The sequence below is a fragment of the Aythya marila genome (genome assembly GCF_965140915.1).
Source record: "Aythya marila genome assembly, chromosome: 2".
Taxonomy (NCBI): Eukaryota; Metazoa; Chordata; class Aves; order Anseriformes; family Anatidae; genus Aythya; species Aythya marila.
The window spans coordinates 145,444,112-145,463,269 of NC_139043.1; the positions used below are offsets into that span (position 1 = coordinate 145,444,112).

Genomic DNA, 19,158 nt, shown 5'->3' on the forward strand with positions numbered 1-19,158 from the left:
AAAGCGCTTCTGGAGCTGTTGTGCCAGTGCTTCCTTCCAAAAACAGGGAATTTGTGAGGGTGGAAATGAATACCTCTAATCACTAATTCATTCTCTTCTTCTAAGCCTATAACCCTTCCTGTGACAAACTGCGCTCAATAACTCTGATCTGCAGGTACCATTTGGTACAGTTGAAGAAGCTGTGTGTGAAAATTGAGCACTCCTTTCTCAAAATGAATGCTGATATGCTGGGTCAGTGCTAGAGGGCTAACCCATTCTTATAATGTAGAATCCTGGAATTTAGAAAAATATTAGACTACAGTCATACAGACTAGTAGATACTAGAAGTCCTGATTTTGCTCAAGGTGGGCTCAAGATTTACTTTCTTTTCTTTTTTCTTTTTTCTTTTTTCTTTTTTCTTTTTTCTTTTTTCTTTTTTCTTTTTTCTTTTTTCTTTTTTCTTTTTTCTTTTTTCTTTTTTCTTTTTTCTTTTTTCTTTTTTCCTTTTTCCTTTTTCTTTTTTCCTTTTTCTTTTTTCTTTTTTCTTTTTTCCTTTTTCTTTTTTCCTTTTTCTTTTTTCTTTTTTCTTTTTTCTTTTTTCTTTTTTCTTTTTTCTTTTTTCTTTCTTTTTCTTTTTTTAATCAAAAGAGAAAAGTCCCTTTGAAAATATACCTTGTCGGTATTCTCCTGTGCTTCCGTATAATAACATTAGATCATTCTTCACCATTTGTTCTGTGTAGTTTCACTGTGGCCATGAAGCAAAATCCTTGCTGAGTTACACCAATCTAATTCCACTGAAATTAGTGGAATTTCACTGTTTCATACAGAAACACTCAATTTCGTTAGAAGTTGTTAAATGTTGGAAACCAATACATTGCAAGATATTGCAGAATGATTCATTTAATTGCAATATCTAGAAAGAACAAAAGAAGATCCAGGAACTCTTGATCTGATATTGGTCTTCACCATATTTCATGGTCTGTTCAGGTTTTGCTGTCCTTGAGTGCAGGGGACTGTTTCATCAGTTTAATAAAACTCTTCATGAGGCAGTTTTATCCTCAAATGTGAGATCTCTCCAGTCTTCCTCTCCTAAATTGTGTCTTTGGAAAGTAAAGTTTTTCTCATAGCTAGTGGAGCAGTTTAGAAATTATTTTCAAAAGTCACTGTAGCATGCAGATAAACATACTTTGGTTGGTCATCTGTCATCAGTCCCCAAGTCAGATAGCACAATAACATTGGGTACCATGAGAGTCAAATTATACGTGGGGATGTGATATCTTGTATGTGATCTGGTTCAGATGATCTGTGCCTCTCGCTCATTACTGGTTAAAGTTCTTTCATACTAGTTAATCTATTATGGTGTACATTTTTGGAGTGTTTAATGTCAATTAATACAGAGGGAGAAAATGTGAATGTGTATAATTAAATCCAAACAGCTGGATTTTTAGACAGGCTGGTATCGTTCACATAGTTATGTGTTTCTGTTTGGCTTTTTAAACAGCATCACAGAGGTGGCTGATAGAAACCAGATACATTGGGGAACAACAAAACTAGACCTGAATTTCTGGCCTTAAGTTCCACGAAGTCTATTCACAGAATTGTTTCAGATTCTTACTGATAAGGGGCCATAAACATGTTCCTGTGATTTATTGCTGTTAATTATGTTATTACTAGCATATGCTGCAGGTGCTATGCTAGAAGACACGTTTTCCACCCATCTCCTCATTCACCTACAAAATCCTCAGAACAAATCCCTTCTCCCTAATGCTAATGAAACTCCCACACAACAGTACACAGCTGTAAAGGCAGATGGCCTAGTTAAGAGAAGTGGAAGAGTTCAAGTTTACAGGTCCATTGAGAGCTGTCTCTCAATGCTTCACCTTTCAGCAGTGACAAGTTAGCTCAGGAGCGATGAAGCTTTCCAGAAGGTGTGTTTCCTTTTCCCAGAACCGTATGTGCAGTGCACTTTAGGTGCTCTGTTTTGTGAGAAAGCCAAGGAGAGCTCTGCCTGCAGGCTGAAGCCAACCTTCCTATTGCTGTCTGCTAGCACGGCCTGAGCTTCTGGTAGGAATGGTCATCAGGCCCTGACTTTAACTGCTGTATATAGAAATGCATTAAATCAGGTCAGGCATCAGATCTGCCCTGCATGGGATGAGAAGGTCATAAATGTACTGAAGAGAATTAGGAAGGGACTGGGAAATGAAAGCAGGGAGCTCTCCAACAGAAGGTGAACCAAACTGCAGCAGAGCCTGGAGCATGGCAAGAGGCAAAGAGCAGTGAGATGGTGAAACCTCAGAGCTGTGGTGGAGCATGTTCTGCTCCCACCCACCTGCACGAGGAGCTTGTATACACCTGAGTAAGCTCCTGAATATGGGGCAGGCTTATATGCAGTCACACATGAAGAGCATAAGTGCAGCCTGAAGCAAGATTTTAGTAGCTGGACAGAGAAGATACATCCCTGATGCTGGAGATGTGATTCACAAGTTCTCAACTGCTGACAGCATCCAGTGGTGCAGGACTGCTATTCCCAAATATAATGCAACTGAAGAGCTCTGGCATGTCTGGCTGGCAAATGTACTATTTAACTCATGTGTACTATCTGTTCACCAGCCTTATTTAACTAGAATCAGATCTAGAATTTGTTTGTGAAAGTCTTCCAAGCCGTTTTGTTCAGGATTTTTATTAAATAGAATTACCATGCTTTCTGTTCTTTGTAAATTAAATTACCATGCTTCAATACGTGCATGTCTGTAGGGCAGACTATGTCCTGCTGGGGCAACAGGGACTATTTTTTCAGTAAGGTACATAACCCCAATCTATTGAACACAAAAACACACACTTCCTGCCAAGTGTATTAGCATCACAGCAGGACAGACCACGGTCCAAGTCACATTACACCTGTCTGCTCCATAATGTGTCTTGCAAAACTGCATTAAATTGATGTTCAATACACCATTCACAGATACTTCTGATACAGTTTTTATTCTTCCAAAAACTGTCCTGACCCTTGACTGTTAAATTTTTCAGATTCCTGATTCTGATCCAGACAGACTTCCCCCAGTGGATCCACCAGATGTTTCCCAGATTTACCCAGTCCCAGCCAACATACGACCTGTTTTAAGCAAGTATAGAGTGGAGGTGAGCTACCTAGAGTATTTCCATTTCCAAATCTCTGCTTATTTTATTCTGTTACTGGACTATAAAGTTTTAATTATGTGTGATGATAATCTTAAAATTCTAATCCATAGGAATCATGTAAATATAACATTTGGATCCTAAAATATATGTGATAAGCTCAGATCAAAGTGATTCTCTAAGGTTGGGCAAGTGAGGCAGTGCTTCCACCTGAGACCAGCAGAGGCTACGTGTCAGTCCTGGCCTTCAGGGAAGGGCCTGCCCCCATGGCAGAGTGAGGTTGAGGGACCTGCCTCCGTTCATGTGTTCTCAGTGCAGCCCAGGGAGATGGCTGCAGGAGATGGATACCTTCCCCTTGTAGCTGACCTCACTGGAGGCGATGTTCAGCATTGTCTGTCTCCCAGATGTTTTTTTGGAGGGTCCCAAATTTCAGCCAACCAATGTCTCCTGTCTGCTTGCAAACGGCTGCACTTTCTCTGCCCACTTTGTGCAACTGATGTTTCTCTGCCCACCACAGGTCCTGTTCTGGGGTGTTCGAGAGCTGAAGAAAGTCCAGCTTCTTTCTGTAGATCGCCCCCAAGTTTTCATTGAATGTGCAGGGAAAGGAGTGAAATCCTCTGTCATCCAGAGCTACAAGAAAAATCCCAATTTCAACGTCCTTGCAGATTGGTTTGAAGTGGTGTGTACAGTATGCTACTTCTTGCCTACCCATTCTCTGTTTAGGCTAGGCAAGGTGTTAATTACTAATTTCCTTCTTCCTGTCAAAAAATTTCTCCTGTGTCTTGAGTAAATACTATGGGACATCAATTCTTATTTGAAAAGCTAATGGTCTGAAGATGTTTTAAAAGACTTCTGTTACAGATGTATGATAAAAGAAGGTGACGTTCCTCATGCCATGTCCCAAGTAGGCAAAGAAATATGTTGCAACCAGGTTTTTACCAATAGGCTGGAACTGGTTGCCAAATAACAGGGCTGTTTTTAGATTATTTTTTTTCCTCATGTCTCATTTTGTAAGGTAAGGTTCGGTTTCCTTTATTTTCTTTCAATTCTCTGAATTTCCCCTAGAGTGTTACTGGGCTATTAAGAAGATCGATTATTTCTGGCTCATGAGGTCTGGACCTTTTCACATTGTAACCCTTGCTGTTATGGACTGGTAATTTAATTATTACCTGTTTCCTGGGTTATGAGGGCTATTAGTTTCACTGGACAAAGGCCAACATCAGAAAAAAAGAATCCATCTGATTTGCTCTACTTGGCAACATTAACAGAGGTGAAATTTCATTTTTAAGTCAAAAGAATATCGAAACCTTAACCTGGATACTGAATCACAATAACTAGAGCATTTTAAAGTTCCGTTGTATGCTACATGTCCAAAGGGAAGTTTTACTCTTTAAACTCATTCTATAAACATGAAACCACCCAGTATTCATGTCCCATGGTTGGACAAACTGAGGCAGGTAGGATTAATAGCCTTGGGTAAAGCAGTGGTGGCACTAATGCTCACAGCCTCCAGCACTGTGTTCATTCCCTCTGAATGTTCCTGATTCTCCCAGTTTGCCCTAATAAGATGGGCTTGCCTATGTCAGCGTGGGACTGAACTCAGCTACACTGTCCCTATGGTCCATTCTGTATTCTTAAAGAAAAGGCTTTTTCCAGACTTTTTGGAAACTTGTGGCCAGAACTGCGTTGCCTGTGTATTCATTTTGCATTTGAGTCTGTAAATAGCCGGGGAGGGGAAGGGAGGGAAAGTTATCGGTCTCATTGCTGTGCATGACAAAAATTCAAAATGTGATCTAAATTCTCTAGCAATTCTCATGCTGCTGTCTGTCCTCCTGCACTAGGAACTGCCTGAAAATGAACTCCTGCATCCACCACTAAGCATCTGTGTAGTTGACTGGAGAGCATTTGGGAGGAGCACTCTTGTTGGAACACACACCATCAATTGCCTTAAGCAATTCCTATGTAAGGAACAGCTGGGTCCTCAAGCTACACCAAGAAGAGTAGACATTGTAGAATCAGAGAAAGGTAATTGGGGAATCCTGACCCCAAATAGAAAGATAAAGCACTGTTTTGTGAAAACAGTGAAGCAACTGCTCAGAGGCTTCACACTAGGTACATGATTAGAAGATCTGTTTTATAGTGTTGAGCATAGGGTCAAACCCTTAGTGATATGATTGTCACCAAATGTGATGGATGACAGCATTTCTGGTAAAATCTACCTAAGTTGCAAAGTTTTAATTTCAGCTTCGCCTGAGCCATCCCAGCCTGCAGACTTATCCCAGGAAGAACCTATTTTAGCTGATCACATCTACGCTGAGGTGGAGCAGGGTAGATGTACCGTGATAGAGCCAGAACCAGTTCCCACAACACTTCCTGCTGCTGAACCAGAGCACTCCACCTCTGAACCAGTGAAAGATGGAAAACAGAAGGTGGGCATAGCTGAAACTGCCAGCTAACTGTCTGTTGCAGTCTTGTAGACTGTAGCCCTTCCTTATAAATGGTAATCTCTTATTTGCATGTTAGATGTTGTAGCAGTAAGAGGGCTATTTTCCAGATAACAGCTTACTGAAGGTTCTGGGTACTGGTGGTAATACCCACACCCTCACTGGCCCTTTAGAGGGCTTGTTAGCAATACTGCTTTGACCCCACATAATGTCATTAATTCCATTAATAGACACTGCTGTTTTTTTCCTTCTGTGCTTGATGTTCATCCCATGGACAAGCACTACTGATGTAGTAGAATTTTTGCTCCTCTTGGCTTTGAATGATCTACTTAATTACAAAATAATTACTATGTATGACTGTTTCAAAGTTCGTGGCATTTAGGCATGGATGAAAGTCACATTGTGTTAGATGCTTTATAAACATTGAGCAAAAAGTCTGTTTTCAAAATATCTTACGGTTGAAGTATTAAACTGGTGTCTATGTGTGAGTATAAAGAGAGAAAAGCACAAAACAAGGCAAAACTGGTCAGCATGGCACTTACTGTACAGTACATACTCTAGAATATGCACATTATTTTTTTTTGGGTGCACACATTCTTCCTTTCTCTGTGGTTTCTGCCATCATGATCACTGTTTTATTAACAACAGTAAACATAAAGGAGGACACAGCACTGAAATTCATTTCAGAAGTTCTTTCTGCAGTCGCATAAAGCAGGTTTCTTTAACCCTTGATGTTTCAACAGTTAGATGATTCCAGCATCCTTCTTAATTGGGGGGTCAAGGAAAATGCAGGGATGTCTTACGCCTAGATGTACACACCCATTTGGATCTTTGATTGGTTATGGAACAATTTAAATATATGACTGCAAAGGATAGTAAGAAAAGATTCCTAGAGAGAACCTTGTAATTTAACTGTGTGTTTCATATTAATTATCATCCCCACTCCCTATTTCTGTCTGTGTTCCTGTCTCCCCAGCCAAACAGTGTGAGGGTGTAGGATGAAACATACTATTTAACAAGGGCCCAGTCTTCTTAAACAAGAATAAAGCTACATTTGCTGCATGAGCAGGTCATTTTTGGGTTCAGATTTTAGTTTATGTTTTTGTTTTCTTTTGCTTGTTTGTTTAATGAAGAAAACTGCTGAATTGCAGCAACTCTTCCTTCTTCCAAAAGGCAATAAATAATAACGGGAGTTCTAAAAAAATACGTATGAACTTGAATGGGAGAAATCCATTTGTACCTGGATGCTTATATCCCTTAAATCTACACAAAGAAATAGGTAATAATGTTTTACCTATTGCTTCGTGGTTGCTTCATGGTTGATGAAGTGTCTTGGAATAAAAGACAGAGACAGTAATTTGTCTTGCAATTTATTTATCTTTTGGAGGTTGAGATTTTGTCCATATACATCTGGTCATGCTTGATGTCATGAGTAAGGTGATTAATTTGAATCAGTGCTAGAGCTCAAAAGTGTTTTCTTCATGCTTTGGTAGGATAGGAAAAAATCCGTCCAACGGTCAACAAAGAGGAGAAAAAGAACGATTGCAGATGAATCAGCTGAGAATGTTATTGACTGGTGGTCAAAATATTATGCTTCTGTGCTCAAAATGCAAAAAGTAAGTCACCCAGTAGCCCCAAACTCACGTTAATAAGAAATGTTGTAAAGCTGTATGTACTTCTGAATGATTATTTTTTGGTATTACATTCATACCATACTGAAGAGTTTGTCAATTATTCCCCCCTCCCTTTTTTTTTTTTAAAGGTGAAAGATATTTTTCCCAGTGATGGAAAAACTGAAGACCGTAAGTAAATTATTTGCATTTTTTATTATTTTGTGTTACTAATACTTTTCTTCTCTACTATTTTACTTTTAAACATTAATATCTGAACATAATTCTGCTGGCACAGGGAGTTCTTACCTCTACAGCTGTTCAGATGTTGGGTAGGTTAAAATTTCACAGGCACTTTTGGGTTAGTGTGATTTTTTTTTGTCATTCCAGTCTCATGCACAAGGATTTTTAATGTCAAAATAATAATGATAGAAAGTAAAGATTATCCTCATCTCATGTTACATTTGTAACAGGTTCAGAAGAAGGAGCTTCTTTCAATTTTGAACCCAGTTCAGGATCAATGACATAGGAACAGATTCTGCTGGAAGAGTCCATAATCCTGTGTTTCTTACATAGCTGTTAAGCTTTGGTCCTTGATTAGGTTCAAGGGGAAAATATTTTCTAAAAAAAAAAATCCTAAAAGAACTAGCCATAAGCAGGCAGTGTGTATTTATATATATATATATATTTATATTTATATTTATATTTATATATATATATACAGCACAAAGAAAACAGTCCACGGCTTAATAAGTTCCCCCTTAGTCAAACAGCTCTAGAAATTATTTTTGACAAATGTGGCTGCTTGAGCAGACTGACAAAGAAAACAAATGCTCACTGTTTGCACAGAGCTGTTATTCAAAATTAAACTACACCATCTTGCCATGCCAGGCCTGACTGCAATTCACCAGTGATTGAAGTGATTTCTGTTTTTAAGAGGGTATTTTTTTTACAGCAATCCAGATTGCTCAAGATTGATGACATGGCCTAAATGTCAGATGCTATCATTCTTGAAATAGCAGCTGACAGTGTTTCAATGATCATCAGTGCAGCTGAGAGATGAGGCAGAGATCAGTTTCGAAGTGGAATTCACTTTTCCAGATGGAAGAAATATTTGGATAGAAAACATTCCACAAAGATGTGATGTTCACTTACAATTAGATTTTTACTTGATATGTTGACGTGCATCTATCTGCTGTCCAGGCAGTTGTGTGGCATATTGTTTTTTGACTGATGGCTCAAGACCATATAGATTCTCTTTTGATAGTTCTTGTTACAAATTTTAACCTGTGATGAAAAGCATTATACATATAGGAAAGCACTCAAATAATATGTACATATATATGCAGTTCTCACTATTGAGTAGCAGTGGTATCAGGCACATATGAATGACTCCAAAACTGAAAGTAAAGTGAACTCAAAATCCAGACTTCAGCCCAAGAACTGAACTATATCAGTGCCAGATTTGAGGGCTCATCCTCTCTTTGTTCAGATATTCCCTCTTGTTATTTGGAGTCCAGCTCAATGTTGGGCAGATGCCTTCTGCCATTTTTCATACTTCTGGGCCTTCCCAAGGTGAGATATGCTATTTTGTGATGCCTTTAAGCAGAGAAAGGCTTGGATCACTTGTTATCTGAAGTACCAGTCAGCCTAAATAGCAACTTCAGTTTTAAATGTTACGTGAAAGGTGTTAAGACCTGTTGGTTCACATCTGGGAGGAGTGAGAGAGAAAGCAAAAGGACATTTGGGGAGGTGACAAGCAGGGAAAGAGTGATAGAGGATGCCATCACACCTGGTCCACCAAGATCGTCATGAAGACTATCAGACACTGACAGGATGAAATGCCACCTCACTGTCTGGGAGGAATGGTGGGAAAAGAGGGGACCCTATGCTTGGTAGCAGAAGCATGAATGGAGAAAGAGCAAGTGGTAATCTTTACAACGTATTTTGCATCCTTATCTGAAACATTTGATATGCATTGCTGACCAAAAACCTACATGATGTTGTGAAATCTCTGCAGATAAGCAGACTTCTGGCCACATTGCATTGATCATAGAAGAGGAGCCAGACAAAAGGAAGGATAAGACATTTAAAAGGAAACTGCAAGAAACGACTCCAAACCTAGCAACACTGCAGGTAAGAAAGAAGTTAAGTCTAAGAGGTAATTCAGTTGTTCAGTCTACTCAAAGCTTAACCTCAGGGGCTGAGTTTAGCAATACCCTCCTTCTATTTATTTTAAACACTTTGAAATTGATATCACACACACAATAATAGTGATTCTGAACATAAGCATGGAGGGCCCAGAGAACACCCAGGGTCTTGTAGGATGGATGTGGCCCACTTGCCCTTAGACCTTCAGATACCAATATAAATGCACATAGAGAGCCTTAAGTGAAAATTCAGTTTTGGTGCTCACCTGTGCGTCATTGAATTGCTACCCTGAAGTAATTCATTGTGAATATCAAACTCCTTTCTTTCCCTCTCTTCTCTGTTTTAGTGGTTTTATTTTGTTGGAGTTTAGTTAATCAAATGTATCTCTACAACATAAGGACACTTTAACTAGCCAATTCAGTTAACTCTTTTAATAGTTTGGCTTAAGAATATCTTTTGTGAAATGATACAAGCACAAAAAAGTGAATGATAAGGGGCGGGGGGGGGGGGGGGGAATTAATATCATATCGGTAATGTTAAATCCTATTAAAAATTAGTTCAAAAAGAGCATGGAAAACATTACTGTAATTGTCAGTGCATCCTACCAGCTAGGGAGGTAATATTCAGCTTGTGTTAGATTTGGCTGGGTAAGGTTAGAAGGAATTCAGAGAAAACATAATGGGTCATGCCAAAAAGACAGGAGAGATGAGGAAGTGTGAAAAGATTAGGACTATTTGGATAACGTTGTAGCTGGATAAAGGGGAATTTGAAACTGCTATTTCCAATTTTTAAGAGATGGCATTAAACTAGACCCTTTTCTTTCACGCTGAATAGCACTTCATAAATTACAGGTGAAGAGTTCATGGGGAAAAAATGTCCTTTTAAAAATGCTTTGGTCTTTTTACCTATCCTAAAGCTCTGTCCCCAAAGCAGTTCACTGTTGTCTGCTTTGCTGTCATGCTTTGATACATTAACATAGCTGTTAAAATGCATCAATACATCAAAGGCATGTTGCAGAGAGGAAGCAGTTGTAAAGAGCAGCACATCCACACAGTTTTTCTCCCACACTAGTGCTTATAAATGTTCATTCTGGATCTTCAAGAGCCTCTTTTACCCATTGCATTAACGAACTGTTCCAGTCCTTGGGAAGGACTTTTGTTAAGAACAAAGCTGTTCCTGTTTTGAGTTGGGAATTAACTTTTTTCCCCCTCAAGGAGTTTTGCAAAACCTTAGTTTTATTAAAATCTGTATTTTGAGTCAGTGGATTTCAAGTCATCCTGTAATAAAAAAGTTGCTATAAATATATTCACTGCACTACAAAAAAATAAGCATTCTCCTATTTTCAAAGATTTATGAAGGAGACTTGGAGAGTGAATTTAATAACTTTGAGGACTGGGTGAAAACTTTCCATCTCTTAAGAGGAAAATCTAATGACGAAGTTCATGGTGACTCTGAAGACAGAATAATAGGAAAATTTAAGGTGAGCTCTAATATTAACATACAGTCTCTAAATTATTACCCACTTTTCATGCATATTTCAGGTATACTAAAGATGAAAGAAAAAGACACTAACAGTTTGTTGTAAATAGAATTATCTCTTATCGGATCCAGTCATATTTTTCTTTTCCCCTTACCCAATAGATGAAAGCAGCATCCAGCACCAGCTGTTCACTGTTGATTTGAAACAAGGAATTTCAAAAAAAAAAAAAATTAAATCACAGAAGGGGAATAAGAGCTATATTATGTTGGTCAGATTCCACTAATGCAACTTCTATTGCTACACTATCAGTTACACCAACTTATATGTAATTTTGAGTAGTTTAACTGGAGGCCTTTCCTTTTGGAAAAAAATGTACCGTTAGGCAATCTGAAAATGAAGTTCAAAGCCTGAATAATATTAGTAGGATTTCAAACACTTTGTACTTCAGAAAAACTGATTAAACTCATTGATACTTCTGTTAGTTTGCAATGCAAATTTCTGTTCAAATGACTTGCCGATTGCTTTCAGGCAGCATGAGCTACTCAGCAGCATGAATCAATATTGGTTTATATGAGTAGTGCAGTGGCTTCAAAAACATACAGCAAGATGGGTCCCAGCCACACTGCTGTGAAACTAGCTCCCTGAAATTATCATTTTACAAATATGTAGTTAAGAGCAAAATACTGTTTTTAGAATATTAATACCAATAAAACTAGAATTAGAGTACCTGCAAGTCTTTGTCTTTAAATAATAAAATGGATAGCCAACAGCATGTGAATATTTCTTGCAACCATCTAGATGCTGTCCCTGGAGGTATTTAAGAGACAAGTGGATGTGGCACTAAGGGACATGGCCTACTCATGGGACTCAGTAGGTCAGGTTGATGGTTGGACGTGATGATCTTCAAGGTCTTTCCAACCTAGAAGGTTCTGTGATTCTGTGGTTCTATGGTACCATGTGACAGACCAAAACCATTTTAACAGGTGATGTTTATCATGCTGACTCCTGTGTTTCCTTTGAGTGGTACCACAAAATGTGTTGTATATATGTATGTCCTGCAGTGCAAGCTGTATGAGTGATGCTTTGCTTGCATTCAGAGGTTTGTTTCTATACTGTACTTGATCTATTTTTGAGGGAAATAAAAGACAGTATTTTACCAGGGGTCCTTCTGCATATACCCATGTCCTGAGGGTGGCGGCTTGCTGGACGGAGGGCAGCCCCGCATCCTGCAAGGGATACCACCGAACCACTCCGTCAATGTCCTCATCAGGGTTTATATTGTGGCAGTAAGTAGAAAGCTGACTTTTTAACCTTGAAATAAGTGGGACACTGCTTTTCAACTTGGTTTACTTCCAGTATCTTTTCAGCGAAGCTTCTGGAAATCCTCATCCACATAGTAAATTTTTTTTTTTGTATTTCAGTTAGCATTTCATGTTGTAGAAAAGTGTGCTCTGAAGAGAAAACATTACACATTCCTCATGATAAGCCACAAGACAGGATAATCACTTTACTTCTTAGGACTGAAGGGGCTAGAAATATAACTAATACACCACAGACAACCTCTTCCAGTCATATGCAAATGCAGTAAGTTTTAATCAGTAGAGTTCTTTCAAAATTACACACCAACACAGACTTCACACTGAGGGAGAACTGGGAGAATATTTTGTGAGGGCTGTGAATTGGATGTGATCAAAGCCGTAGATGTTGTGGATAAGGTATGGGGTTGAAAAAGAGATAGAAATACAGAGGACAAAATAATGAGGGAATGCAATGTGAGAAGTGAAAGAGATACATGAAGCAGGTATTTCAGAGTTGCAGGAGATCTAAGAAGGAAAGAATGTCATACGAAGAGATAATGACAAACAAAACTGAAGACAAGAGTAGGAGGAGGTTACTTTATTTCCTGACTATAAAAGCTTCCATTTCTTCTAAATGTAATCTGAGGATCTGATTTGCGTTGTCCAAGGACCTGGTCCAGTTTTTTTTATGGAAACGTTTCCTGAATCCAGCATGTACTAGTGCAGATAGCTTCTTCCTCTGCATTGAACAGGCTGAGAGCGTTGAGGTTGTTCAGCCTGGAGAAGAGAAGGATCTGGAGAAACCTTTTGGCAGTCTTCCATTACTTAAAAGGGCCAACAGGAAAGCTGGGGAGGGACTCTTTGTCATGGAGTGAAGTGACAGGGCAAGGGGTAATGGCTTTAAGCTAAAATACGGTAGATTTAGATTAGATATAAGGAAGAAATTCTTGACTTTGAGGGTGGTGAGGCATTAGCACATGTTGCCCAGAGAAGCTGTGGGTGCCCCATCCCTGGAGGTATTTAAGGCCGGGTGAGATGGGGCTTTGGGCAGCCTGGTCTGGTGGGAGGCGTCCCTGCCCATGGCATGAGGGTTGGAACTGGGTGATCTTTAAGGTCCCTTCCAACCCAAACCAGTATGATTCCGTGATGTTTATCACTCTTCTGCTTATCTCTTTTCCCATCTTAGCAGTGGTGGGATGGTGCTTCCATCTGCTTCACCTTTGGAAATCCTTCTCTCCTCCAGACAGTCTTTTCCCAACAGCCTGTGAAGCCAAATGTCACATTTTGTATTACTTAAGGCAAACAAAGCCCCTCACTTCCAGAACACCCAGGACCAGGCAGGGAACCCACAGACCTGTGCTGTGACCATACTACATTTAAGCAGGCTTCCTGAGGACACAGAAATCTTTCTTCCTAACAGGCATTTAACCTCAGCCCAGCTGATCCAGATGGCAAGTCAGATCCCTACATTGTACTGAGACTGGGCAACACAGAAATTAAAGACAGGGAAAACTACATCCCCAAGCAGCTAAACCCAGTATTTGGAAGGTCAGTAATGTCTTCTTTTTGTTTTCAGTGTTGTTTTTTTTTCCTGCTTTGTCCCTTGCCACCACTTTTGCTGTTACTATTGCAAAGTGTTTGTTATACAGGCTGATGTCTGCCTGCCCGGATGTTGTATGATTCTGTTGATTAAAATGTTAAAAATTGTTATCACCCTGTATGACTACAAATTATTTAATTTTCATACCAGTCAAAACACATCCTGAAATGCAATCTGTGAGAGGCTTTATGGAATGATGCATGAGAGGAAATGAAGCAATAAATGATCTTGTCTGTGCAAATTAGTACAACTGTCAAGTTTAAAGTGAAATAAACATTAGCACAGTAAAGTGTTATTTCAAAATCTGTTTCCATTTCAGGTTGAACAGAATGCCAAATAAATCTCATGGTTATAGGATTAAGCCAAAAAAAATTTAATGCCCCCCCAGTCTTTTGAATGTGGGAGACAGATGCAAGCTCTCAGAAAACATCACATTTGTGTTATTAAGGTGTTAAACTTGTTTAATGTTGTTAATTCTAATAACTATGATTTTCTTACAGTATTTTCCTCTGTTTTAAGACATATGAAAGTGTTTTGAATTGGGATGGAGTAGATCTAGCAGAACAGAAAGACAGAGAAAGTATACTATATTGGACTGAAAACCCATTAGGCAAGAATCCTGTCTGCAACAGCAGAGACTTAAAACAGTGTGGGGAGAAAAGACAAGAGTAGAGTGGTCCCTCCATAGCACACCATCTCAGTGTGATTGAAGCTCTTTAGTAGAGGTTGCAACTGAGCTATCATTGTGATAAACCCTGAAGATTACAGATGCATATAGATAGAATGGGAAATTGCTACTATATTTGATTTAGATAAGGTAGGAACTGGCTGTTCATTTGGATAGTCCTTGCAGTTGCTGCCAATGGCAACAGTGGGGTGACTGACCCAGCAACTCTTTTCCAGTTTAGCATCAGTCATGGCAACCACCTTTCCCCATCCTTGCAGCCCTGGTCAGCACAGTACCACCAACACCACAGCAGTCCCAGCTTTCCCAAATTGCTCTCTTGTCTGAAACCTGCTTTGCTCTTGCTACAAAATTAGACTTTGGCCATTTTGAGAAGAAGGACAAAACTCATCCTTCAGAAGATGAAGATCAGTTTTGCCTGTGCTTTGGAAAAATCTGGAGCCAGTTATGTGCTGATGAGGATGTTCTCTCTTTCATCAATTTATCAAAGCTCTTTTAAGGTCACTCTCAGATTTTCAGCTTCCCTAAACATCTCATGACAATGATTTTTATCCCTGAAAATATGTACTGAGTGAAAAAGTAGTCCTACTCTGTGTGTGTGTGTGGTGTTTTTTTTTTTGTTTTGTTTTGTTTTTGTTTTTTTTTTAACATTTTTTAAAGCTTTTACCTGATGATTTTACTGGGTGCCTCCAAATTCCTATATTCAATATTTAATCTGGAGCCTTTAGAAGAAAACAGAAAAGTCTGTTTTGGAGGTTCTGAAAAGTGCACAAAAACTCTCATACATACAGTTTCCTTAGCTTCATAATTTCCATATGTTCACCTCTGTTGGGTTCAGGATAAATCATTGCAGCTGATCCACTCCTTCCCATTGCTTTGTCTGCTATAGGTTGGAATAGCTTTAGAACTGTAGGGGAGGTGATACAGAAGCAGGAGGAAGAAATTATTTTTGCACGATGTGCTTCTAATATGTTCATTTTATTTAAATAAAAAACACAAGCAAAAAAAGTTCCACACATTGTCTGCATGGTATTCATTAACTTAATCTTTTAGGCTTCAAAACTGATTTGACTGCACATACTTCCCAATTTTTGCTGTAGGTCATTTGAAATCCAGGCTACATTTCCCAAGGATTCCTTGCTCACGGTCCTGATCTATGACCATGACTTCGTGGGAACCGATGATCTGATCGGGGAAACTAAAATTGATTTGGAAAACCGTTTCTACAGCAGGCATCGAGCTACCTGTGGGTTACAAAGTCAATACGAAATGTAAGTACCTCTTCAGACAGCCACAGAGAGCAGCACACTGTGAATGAAGGTTTTGAAGGAGAAATTCCAGATGTGGCCAAATATTAAGCCAGCACAGAAGTCACAGGAGGTATTTTAATTAAATTTACCATAGAGCTTAGCAGTAGCTTTGGGTAGCTGCCAAATAGGAAGTGGATATTTTAAAATTAACAACATTGTTTGTTCACCAATTGTTCTAAATAGTAAACAGCTTATATGTATAGCATATCTGCTTGATAAACTGTCTTTGGACAGACATAAAGGGCAAATGGAAAATGGTCTGTTAGGCCACTTACAATAGGGCTTAGCCCTGCTCCCCATTATTGAACTGGAGAAAGTATGGAGAAAGCCAAACAAAAATAACTCTTTGCCCTGGGGTGGAGAATTTTCCTGGGAGGTGAGGATTTGGGATTCTTGTCCTACAATTGTTTTGATATTTTATCTACAAACAAAGGATGGATAAAGTAAAAAAGTGATCCAGTAGCGTGGACCAAGACCCAAGACTCTTCCCTCACCAGCTCCAGTATGAAGTATTTCTTTATGCCCTTGTTCCAGGTCCTGGACAATCTCAGCTTCTCCTCTGCATGTGGGAGCAGCAGAGTACTTCTTCCTTAAACATCCTTCTGGAGGCAGAATGTGTAGACTTGAATCCTTAAGTTAGAACAGGGAATGAGCTGTGGTCCTTCTCCTCTTGGGAAGTATGTCAATGCCTGGGCCACTTTATCTAAGCTGTGGGTTAGGCTGCATCAGCTTCTCTTGTGTTTTAAGAGAAAAGAGTGATTGGCCCCAGGGTCTGAGCACCTGAGAGGAGGTGTCTCCTCAGTGCTGGAAAGTTCAAAGGAACAATTGGGCTTAGCAGACACTGTGGCCACTGGCCATGAAGTGAATCTCTGTGTGGGAAATCCTGTTTGACAGCACACTTTGCTGGAGGAAAACTTCATCCATTTCTCTCCACTCTCTTCCCTCCTTGCAGAGAAGGGTACAACGCATGGCGAGATGCAACGAAGCCAAGTGAGATCCTCACTAAGCTGTGTAAGGACTACAGGATAAATGGGCCCTTCATGCGGCCAGGGGAGATACAAGTAGGAACAAAAGTCTTTAAGGGACAGACGGTCTTCACTGAAGATGAGAATGGTAATGCAGCAGTTCATCATTCTTTGACTGTGTTATAGCAATACCAAGAGGCTGCCCCACCTGCAGCTGGGGTCCTGTTGTGCAGTGTTCTCTAGGATCAGATTATGGAACCTGTCTCTGCTATGAAATATTCATGTAACTGTGGTGATGAGGGCTGTGTCTCTATTACCTAGTACTGTATCTTAATTGGAGAGAATCTGTAGGGCAAAACAGCCGTTGATGAGAACCTAACATCCCCATGGTAGGTGTTAAGGTGTACTTCGGGCTAGCCCCTTCCTTATTCCAAGGATGGGGTGCGCAGGAGCAGTTAGAGTGCAGGTGATGCTTTTTGAACATGTCTTCTGGCTTAGTTTCATCTGAAATTAGAGCAGCGTGCATGATCTGAGGCCCGTCCACACAGCAAACCAAGACATGAGAAAGTCAGAATAACCATCAGTCTTAAAAAAATGTATTCCCCACCTAAAGGAAGACACATAGTGTACACAGAACCAAGCAGGGAGAAAACGAAAAAGAAGTACATATGTACATATGTGAAGTGAGTTATTCAAGGTCAGGCAAGTCCTTGTTCAATCCCAGTTAGGTTCCAGGCCACTTACCTGCCAGTCCTACCTGACCTGCTTGGCTTTCCTCCTCTCCATTGTTTTTTTTCTCGCCACCTCTTGATTATTACTACTTTGACTGCTCTTCTGAAGCACTAACACAATGCTCTGTAAATCCAGGTATCTGGGAAGTTCATGAATCCAGAGGGCAGGACAGAACTTGTTTTCAGGGGTCCCAAATTAAAAGAGGGCAAAACTACCAGGAAGTTGTGTCCATATCGTATAAGGGTGGAGTGGGGGAGTGGGACAGAGCTATCAGTGATTCACTACTACCATTTGAGTAAGGAAGAGAGAAGTGAGGATGGAGACAAGGAGGAATAAAAGGAGTTGGTTTTGGAGACAATGGACACTGTGGAGCAGGGAAACCTCTATCCACCTCTTTGTATTTCAGAACGTTCATCTTTGAGCAAATTCCCTTTGGCAGTTACAAAATATAGGTCTCCCCTCCACTGGAAGGCTACTGAGATAGCATTGTTGGAGGGAGAAGAATTGATCCATTTTGGCTTGTTGGCCTGAGAGAGATTTATGTTTTCAGTGTTGCTGCTTGTTTTCTTCACCAGCACACAAGCAAATGTGGCTGACAGATGTAGATCAAAATTCTGGTCCAGTAAAATGAGCTTCAGACAACCAATGTCAGACAAGATGATGAAAACTAAAAGGAAGGAAATACAGAACCAGATGGCAAAGTCCATCTCCTGAAAAGCTTACTCACACAACTTTTTTTGGCACGTTGTAGAAAAAGTTTACAGCATGCAGTCTTTTGCATGCTCCTTTTCCAGACTGCTGTTCTGACAAGGCAATCTGGTCCTTATTTCCTGGTGAGTTCCTGTGCTGTTCATCGTTTGAGTCTGTAAAACTAACAAAGGCCACAGATTTGAGTTCTAGAGGAGTACTGAAAATGGGCAACAGTAATATTTCTACTTTACAGGTGGTGAAACTTGTACTTGAAGGCCATACATACAGCTTTAAATAACAAGGGAAAGAATAGTTTAACTTTGCTCCAAGAGTATAGAAGTTATATATCTACTCCAAGGTACCGTAAGACTATTTGCAGCCAGTAGGAACAAACAGGCATCTTCAGAAGGTGTGCAACTTGTCTTTAGAAAGGTGCCTGAGACAGAGGGGATGGGTTATCAAGGGACAATCTGTCCTGCTTACCATTGAGGCTACTTGACTGAGTAGGTCAGACTAAAAACCTTGCCTTTAGCTGGATAAAATTAGATGAAATGTATTGCATCTTAAAAACATGGCAGCACACAAAAGAGAGCCAGGACTCGGGACCACAGCGTCATTCTTCCTTCCTATCTGTGCCATTAAGAAGTGTTCAACACCTACTGATTAAACCCAAATGAAACCTTTTATAATTTACCAGCAACTCTGAGATAGCAGCACTCTAGGAAAAGTTATAACTGCTGACAAAAAAAGTTTTACCTTTCTTTTCACTTGGATACTTCTCTCCTAATCTAGGAGATAACCCTCTTCAAATCTCTGGGTTCCTTTTGTGTGAACTGACACAAAAAGGGAAGAAAGAGAAACTCAAGTGCTCAAAAGGCTTCCTCTGCTTTTCAGTATCCACATCACCTGCACTATTAGCACTGTTCCTTCCTTAGAATATTCCTCCCTCCTCCAGGGTCTCCCTTACTTTTTCCTCTATTGGCAAACTGGGCTGCTCAGAAGACATGTTCTTGCCCATAGACTTCAGCCCTCACATTACTGTTCTTCCCCTAAGGTGTGATTTTCTTCTCCAGGGCAAT

The 19,158-nt window shown here is 39.8% G+C and overlaps 1 protein-coding gene across 1 annotated transcript in view; it reads left to right on the forward strand.

Annotated features, from left to right (window-relative positions):
- The window catches only part of FER1L6 (fer-1 like family member 6), a gene marked incomplete at its 5' end in the record, with an annotated part of 72,980 nt that overhangs the window by 42,583 nt on the left and 11,239 nt on the right, over window positions 1-19,158 (forward strand). Inside the window, 12 exons of the mRNA XM_082755330.1 lie at window positions 3,007-3,117; window positions 3,632-3,793; window positions 4,956-5,139; window positions 5,359-5,543; window positions 7,052-7,174; window positions 7,321-7,360; window positions 9,189-9,304; window positions 10,668-10,799; window positions 11,960-12,085; window positions 13,518-13,645; window positions 15,483-15,653; window positions 16,645-16,805. Coding sequence (XP_082611456.1) covers window positions 3,007-3,117; window positions 3,632-3,793; window positions 4,956-5,139; window positions 5,359-5,543; window positions 7,052-7,174; window positions 7,321-7,360; window positions 9,189-9,304; window positions 10,668-10,799; window positions 11,960-12,085; window positions 13,518-13,645; window positions 15,483-15,653; window positions 16,645-16,805 — 1,639 coding nt within the window. The remainder of the gene's footprint in view (window positions 1-3,006; window positions 3,118-3,631; window positions 3,794-4,955; window positions 5,140-5,358; window positions 5,544-7,051; window positions 7,175-7,320; window positions 7,361-9,188; window positions 9,305-10,667; window positions 10,800-11,959; window positions 12,086-13,517; window positions 13,646-15,482; window positions 15,654-16,644; window positions 16,806-19,158) is intronic.